This window comes from Lottia gigantea (genome assembly GCF_000327385.1).
Source record: "Lottia gigantea unplaced genomic scaffold LOTGIsca_1, whole genome shotgun sequence".
Classification (NCBI taxonomy): domain Eukaryota; kingdom Metazoa; phylum Mollusca; class Gastropoda; family Lottiidae; genus Lottia; species Lottia gigantea.
The window spans coordinates 3,183,560-3,191,195 of record NW_008706746.1 but is presented as its reverse complement, the minus strand read 5'-3'; the positions used below and the strand labels follow the sequence as shown (position 1 = coordinate 3,191,195).

The 7,636-nt window shown below is 29.3% G+C and overlaps 2 protein-coding genes across 2 annotated transcripts in view; one reads left to right on the top strand and one right to left on the bottom strand.

Annotated features, from left to right (window-relative positions):
- Positions 1-368, bottom strand: part of LOTGIDRAFT_227917 (hypothetical protein) — a 3,105-nt gene extending 2,737 nt beyond the window's left edge. The window contains exon 1 of the mRNA XM_009045553.1: positions 203-368. The gene's annotated coding sequence lies outside the window, so the exon portion shown is untranslated. The remainder of the gene's footprint in view (positions 1-202) is intronic.
- Positions 369-675: 307 nt separating this feature from the next.
- Positions 676-6,957, top strand: LOTGIDRAFT_205544 (hypothetical protein). Its single transcript, XM_009045552.1, has 11 exons — positions 676-695; positions 1,723-1,819; positions 2,072-2,296; positions 2,724-2,854; positions 3,228-3,372; positions 3,687-3,813; positions 4,694-4,836; positions 5,120-5,191; positions 5,458-5,616; positions 6,023-6,148; positions 6,418-6,957. Exons 2-11 carry the CDS (start codon positions 1,778-1,780, stop codon positions 6,514-6,516), a joined length of 1,269 nt encoding a protein of 422 aa, XP_009043800.1. The 5' UTR covers positions 676-695; positions 1,723-1,777; the 3' UTR covers positions 6,517-6,957.
- Positions 6,958-7,636: the final 679 nt, after the last annotated feature.

The following is a 7,636-nucleotide window of genomic DNA, read 5'->3' as shown; positions in this document are numbered from 1 at the left end:
CCACTGGGGTGGAAATTGAAAAGGGGGGTAAGTTCAATGCTAAAGGCTAAGGTTCCAATGAACTTGTCAAATTCACAAATTAGACAAATAAAGTGGTTTAATGAGAGCTACGTGATAGATACACTGAAGATCTTTGAAAGTTGGAAAGCAAATAAGTTCGATATAATTTTCGAATGAACATAATATCTTTTCATAGTTTTACCTTGAAGGGTTAAGAAAATTAACACTTCCGGCAACTAGGTTGTGTTTCGTTTTTATGACAAATAAAGTGGTTTAATGTGAGCTACGTGATAGATACACTGAAGATCTTTGAAAGTTGGAAAGCAAATAAGTTCGATATAATTTTCGAATGAACATAATATCTTTTCATAGTTTTACCTTGAAGGGTTAAGAAAATTAACACTTCCGGCAACTAGGTTGTGTTTCGTTTTTATAATCTCAATTTACATTTGAAAGGTCAGGGTCAATTCAAGATCTTGATTTCCTAGAAATTGAGTGCATTTCAATAATCTTTTGAATTCCATGGGTTTAAATTGTATTACTGAAGTTCAGGTGATTATTTCATCTTAATAAAGAAAATGGCTTGACTTTTTTTTCCAACTATAGAGAAACAGCCCCAATAAAGCGGAAGTACTTACTTGGCAGGTGCGTCTTGTTCATTTCCGGTTTGATGTGTAATTTATTAAAAAAAATAGGTATACATGTAAATATTTCAATTCGAGTTTTTCATCACATATAATTCTATTTGTCTTTTTTTTAACGATTTATGCTATGTGGAGCGAAGCTTGAATTAAATTCTTTTAATGTTTTTAATTAAGTGGACATAGTCCCTGTCTTAAATTTTTGCACTGCACTCTGCAGTCAGTCATCACATAACATTTACTTCACACTAGGCCTAGTAGTACAGTGGTGTAACCTATTTTCGTGCACATAAGGATTCAACATCGAATTTCGTCAAAGTTAAAAAAACGAAAAAAAATTTTTATGTCTTAGATGTTTCCTCAGATATTCTACAAAATAATTAAAATTGGTTTGTTTCGATTTTCTTTATGGAATCCTTTGCTTTAACCCATATTTCATGAGCAACCAACTCTGCAACGGCGGCAAAATGTGTCACTTATTTTCGTGTACAATGTTTGATCTATAAATAAGTCCAAAAAAAAAACACCTTGTAGGGTACAATAATTAATTCGAGGCCGCAAGGCTGATCAAGTTACAGATCCCTCAACAGTTGTAAATCGAAAACGAGAAGGCTAATGCCGCCATACTGGTAAAAATTTCCCTCATTGCACACTGCATGGTGTTCATTAGCCCAATAAGATGTCAAAAAGTAGGACGTAATTTTCCTTAATTTTAAGGAGTTAAGCTTTTATAGTAACAGTTCTGAACTGCCCAAAGGGTTGGGTGATGGACTGAATACTGGTATCAGAATCATTATGTTTGAAACTGTTATACATACTGTCAGATGATTAAAATATCAAAATATCAATTACAACACAACATTTTTTTTTAATTATCGTGATATAAAAAATGATATGCAATGGCCTGACTTATGTTTCTGTTGAAATTTGAAAAGCTCTAACTTTGTATGATACAACTTCACAGCCAATCTTTGATTATATATTTAAGAAACATGGACTCCACATCCTAAAGTATGATAAGAGCAATCCCTTTAGAAATAACAAGTTGAATTTTCAGTTATGAATTTTATCATCATTTCAGATTTGATAGAGAAAATATAGCTTTTGATTGAGATATTCTTATATAGACAGTCATCATGTCAGCGTCAGCAGTGTATATATGTGACGTAAAGGGCAAGGTAGTTATAATTAAATATGTTATTTATCAGACACCAGACATTATATGAGGTTTACTAGGATCTTATTCAATTTAACACAGTGTAAATTCACTGTTTTAATACACCATGTTTGAAGCTTTTGGCAACATGAAATTTGATAGGAGTTTGATATAGGAGTTTACCTCCATTTTCAACACTTGCTAGTCTGAACTGTAGTCAGTTATTTAAAACCCTTTGACCATATATAAGCATATAAAATAATAATATTTTTAGGTGCTGATTTCACGTAATTATCGTGGAGATATAGATATGTCTGTTATTGATAAGTTTATGTCGCTTGTAATGGATAAAGAAGAGGAAGGGAATGTAACACCAATTATTGAACATAATAATGTCACTTTTATATATATCAAGTACAACAACTTATATTGTGTAGCTACATCAAAGAAAAATTCTAATGTGGCTTTAGTTTTTTCCTTTCTTCATAAAATAGTTCAGGTAAGCTAGATTAATGAATTTCTAGTACAAAGAAATTATGAAGTATTAATTTGGAGAAATAAATAGATTTTTGTATGTAGTGAATAATATAGGACTGAAACGTATTCATATTGTTTTTGTAAAACTTTAGTGCATCAAGTCACATGATTAATCTAACTCTGAATGTTAAAATTTTTCTTTCTAAATTCTACTAAATTTTTTGGAGAAATTAAAAATAAATTGGCCTTTCTACAAGGGTCATAAATAAAATCACGTTAACCAAGGAAGACTACCTACTTTATTTGTCGCTACAGAACTAGTTATCATGTTTAGAAGGATATTTCTAAGATTTCTTCCACAAAGATCTTTATGTAAATGTTTGTGAAATATGAAGTAATCATTTGGATAGAAAAAGATGCAAGAAATAAACTTTATGTTCATTTTGTAGATATTTATAGAATATTTTAAAGAAATGGAAGAAGAGAGTATCAGAGATAACTTTGTGTGTATTTATGAGTTGTTAGATGAAGTGATGGATTTTGGTTTCCCTCAAACAACAGATACTAAAATTTTACAAGAGTATGTAGCAGTGCTTGCTTACTTTGTACTTTTTGCTCATCAAAGTCAGTGTATTCCAATTTCATACCTCTGTCTTTATGAAGGATATTTGACAGTATATTCAGATTCTGGTCCCAACACTTATAAAAATAATTTATATAAAAACAATTTGATATAAAAACAATTTGATATACAAACAATTTGATTAAAGTACAGCCATTCTTTTGGACATTTCACCTAACTTATAACCAATTTCAAACCAATTTTGAGTGCTAGAGACCTAATACCTCAGACATAAGGAAGGCATATACAGAAAAAGAGCATTTGATTGATTTTGGTATGAGTGGTATAATTGAAATAAAATTTATTTTTTTTACAACTTCCATATTTTTAGATTTATCACCCAAGAAGGTCATAAATTAGAAGTAGCACCGCGCCCACCAATGGCCGTAACTAATGCTGTATCTTGGAGATCAGAAGGGGTCAAATACCGTAAAAATGAAGTATTTTTAGATGTTATTGAATCTGTTAATTTATTGGTAAGTACAACAAGATAACTTTCAATCTGATCTCAATTAGACTACTTCTCAAACTTCAGTAGGGTCATAGGCTGACAATAGTTATTTCTATATGATTTTTCCTGCACTTTGGAAGTAAAAGGGCAAGTCTGTTTTTATTTCGCATGTATTTGAATGATTTTAGTGTACAAAGAGATCTCATTCATTTGATAAATTGCATGTCTGTTACCAAATAAATTGATTATACCTTACTCAGATTGGATAACCCTTCCATTTTCAGATTGTGAAGGTCAATCATGAAATATAACAATACTATATTCTATTATTTATTTTAGGTTAGTGCTAATGGAAATGTATTACGAAGTGAAATTGTAGGGTCTATCAAGATGAGGGTATTTCTGTCTGGTATGCCTGAATTAAGACTTGGTCTTAATGATAAGGTTCTATTTGAAAGTACTGGAAGTACGTAGCTTTCTTTTTGTTATTTCTATATTTATGAACAGTTATGAGCAATTAGATCTGTTATTTCTATTTTCATGAACAGTAATGAGCAATAAGATTTGTTATTTTGTAATGATTATTTATGAACAGTTATGAGCAATTAGATTTGTTATTTCTATTTTTATGAACAGTTATGAGCAATTAGATTTGTTATTTCTATTTTTATGAACAGTTATGAGCACTTAGATTTGTTATTTCTATTTTCATGAACAGTAATGAGCAATAAGATTGGTTATTTTGTAATAATTATTTGTGAACAGTTATGAGCAAATAGATTTGTTATTTCTATTTTTATGAGCAATTAGATTTGTTATTTCTATTGTTATGAGCAATTAGATTTGTTATTTCTATATTTATGAACAGTTATGAGCAATTAGATTTGTTATTTCTATTTTCATGAACAGTAATGAGCAATAAGATTTGTTATTTTGTAATAATTATTTATGAACAGTTATGAGCAATTAGATTTGTTATTTCTATTTTTATGAACAGTTATGAGCACTTAGATTTTTTATTTCTATTTTCATGAACAGTAATCAGCAATAAGATTGGTTATTTTGTAATAATTATTTGTGAACAGTTATGAGCAAATAGATTTGTTATTTCTATTTTTATGAGCAATTAGATTTGTTATTTCTATTTTTATGAACAGTTATGAGCAATTAGATTTGTTATTTCTATTTTTATGAACAGTTATGAGCAATTAGATTTTATGAACAGTTATGAGCAATTAGATTTGTTATTTCTATTTTTATGAACAGTTATGAGCAATTAGATTTGTTATTTCTATTTTTATGAACAGTTATGAGCAATTAGATTTGTTTTTTTTGTATTTTATGAGGAGGAAAGAGTAAATCAGTGGAATTAGAAGATGTTAAATTTCATCAATGTGTAAGATTATCAAGATTTGAAAATGATAGGACAATATCATTTATCCCCCCTGATGGAGAGTTTGAATTAATGTCTTATCGACTCAATACACATGTAAGTCTTTTGAAAATGATTTGTATAAGAAGATAGGAGGAGCTATCTAATTAGTCAGCTGTAAGATCACAGATAAATTGAGTATATAAGGCTGTATGTTTAAACAGGTTGTAGGTTTTTCTCAGTGGGCTTCAATGTGTTTCAAATTATGAATATAACTTTAAACATTATCGGTATGGTATGCTTTTGATGGATTTTTGTAAAATATAATGATAAAATATTTTGTAATTTTGAATGAAGTTTATGGTATGATGTACCCTAATGATAAAATATGTAATTTTAGGTTAAACCATTGATATGGGTAGAATCAGTAATAGAAAGACATGCTCATAGCCGTGTTGAATATATGATCAAGGTATGTTCTGTTGATTTGTTTGTTATATGGTAAATTCTTCATCTATAAAGATCTGTGCTGAACCAACTGATAGATTATGAGATTAACCAATTATAACTTTTCAAGCTTTGTCTTTCATCAAACGAAATGACATATATGACTTGAACTCATTGGACAGTTGATATTTTGACAGAGTATCAGTGTTATTGTCCTGGCAAATTTCTCTCATTGGCCTTCATTTTTCCAATAAGGTGCAAAACTTAATGCTCATTTCATTTTAATTTTAGGCCAAAAGTCAGTTTAAAAGAAGATCAACAGCTAATAATGTAGAGATTATTATACCAGTACCAACTGATGCCGACTCACCCAAATTTAAAACAACTGTAGGTAACTGTAGATATACACCTGAAATCAGTAGTGTCATCTGGAGTATTAAATCTTTCCCTGTAAGTTATATTTAATAAAATCATACCCAAATAACCAATATGGGCTATATGAACTTCAGGATAGAATAAATGTCTTTGATATTTCTTGGAAATGGGCAACAATTGTACTACAGATACCCATTTGATCTGTGCCCTGATTTGATAATTTCTTACTTGCACACATTGAAATTGGTTTAAAAAGTTTTCTGTAAGTGATAATGTTCCCTTCAAGTTATTATAAACCTTTCCCTATTATTATTAAAAAGTAAAGCTTGATTGAATATCTTACATCATAATATCTTATTATGTGTAATGGGCACCAATTTAAATCAAGTTTATGGAAATAAAACTGAAGTGGAAAATTGAGAAAATCAGAAGCCTCAGTAGTGAGTGATCTCAAGTGAAAAATTTACTCTTCTGTTTACAGGGTGGCAAGGAATATTTAATGAGAGCCCATTTTGGTTTACCAAGTGTAGAAACTGAAGACTCAGAAGGCCGACCACCAATTCAAGTTAAATTTGAAATTCCATATTTCACAGTTTCTGGAATACAGGTAAGAGAAAGGATAGTCTTGAATTATACAATTAGATACAATATACATTAGAAAGTAAAAGTCAGGTGACATTAAATAAGGCAAACCTTGTTATTATTTTATAAGACCAAGCTGTAAATGAGTATAATTATGATTGTTGAAAACAATATTTAACTGATAGACGTAATCCTTGGAACATAACGTGGTTTTGCGCGCATAACAAAGTGAACTGGCTTTCTTTTAATTTTGTAGTTTTCAAGTAAAATCTTATTTATATTTTTGTAATTCAGGTACGATATTTAAAGATAATAGAAAAGAGTGGTTATCAAGCATTACCATGGGTACGATACATCACACAGAATGGAGATTACCAATTACGTACTAATTAAAATCAAATTATCTAGTGTATATATTATATTGTATATATCTAATATATATATCTTAAACAGTTGGCAATATAGTCATATTTCAAACTCTTGAGTTCTTCTGTTTAAAATAAAGGTATGCAAATATTATGTCAAAAACTCATCACTGATTTTGTGAAAACCCAACATCAAATTTCCTCAAAAGCAGATTATATTAACTTTGTGACAATGTTATAACTACAAGTCAACTGCATAGTCTGTGTTTTTACTTCTGGAAGTGCTAAATCATTCGCGAAATTATTGTATCTGTTCTATGGATGAGCTAATATTAATTATTGTGAGAAATATATATTGTATATTTGGATATTTTGTAAATATAGATATTGTGACTCATAAATATCTGGTGTAACATGAAGAAATATTGTATATCATTCCATCATCAAATAAATTACTTAAAAATCACAAGGCTTGTTTGATATGAGATTTTTGTTTTTGCCACAGATCATTATAATTTACAAAGGTCCACTAACCAAGTCTATAATGAAATGATGAGATACCTTAATTATTAGTAGCTTATAAAGATGAGAATCAGCAGAAGAATAATTCAAGCAGTATGACCTATTTTACTAGTTATTAACAAATCTATGTTCTTGAACTAGAGTATATGATAATAATTTGTTGCCACTACTAATCACTTTTTAGTATAAAGATCATAAACTCATTGAAAAATCATGTGAAGACTGATTGCAGTTTGAATTTGATGGATGTCATCTATTAGGCTAAAGAAGAAAGCTACGGAATACATTTTCTGTGAAAGTTACTCACATCGCGAAGAGGAATACACACTTTCAGGGGAAATTCTTCAGATATTTTTTTTTATTTTAGTGTTAAGAAGTTCCTAAAAACTTCTATGTAAAGCACTGGCCAAGGTCACAAATAAAGAGATAAATGTTCAATACAAGATAAGGTGATGTTAGCATAGTTAGTATTAAGTTAAAAAAACAACCAGGAGTAATCTACAATAAACGAAAGTCTATAATATGAAAGTTTTCTTGTTACCAGTTCCAAAAGAAAAGAGTATGAATAGGTTCTGAAAAGATAAACATCTATATATAAGGATTAGAATATATTATACTTAATGAGC

Excerpts from the sequence above, each read along its gene's own strand:
- LOTGIDRAFT_205544 (XM_009045552.1), top strand. The coding sequence starts at position 1,778 with ATGTCAGCGTCAGCAGTGTATATATGTGACGTAAAGGGCAAG. Across the intron at positions 3,373-3,686 it reads TTGAATCTGTTAATTTATTG|GTTAGTGCTAATGGAAATGT; the intron begins GTAAGTACAACA and ends TATTTATTTTAG. Across the intron at positions 5,192-5,457 it reads GTGTTGAATATATGATCAAG|GCCAAAAGTCAGTTTAAAAG; the intron begins GTATGTTCTGTT and ends TTTTAATTTTAG.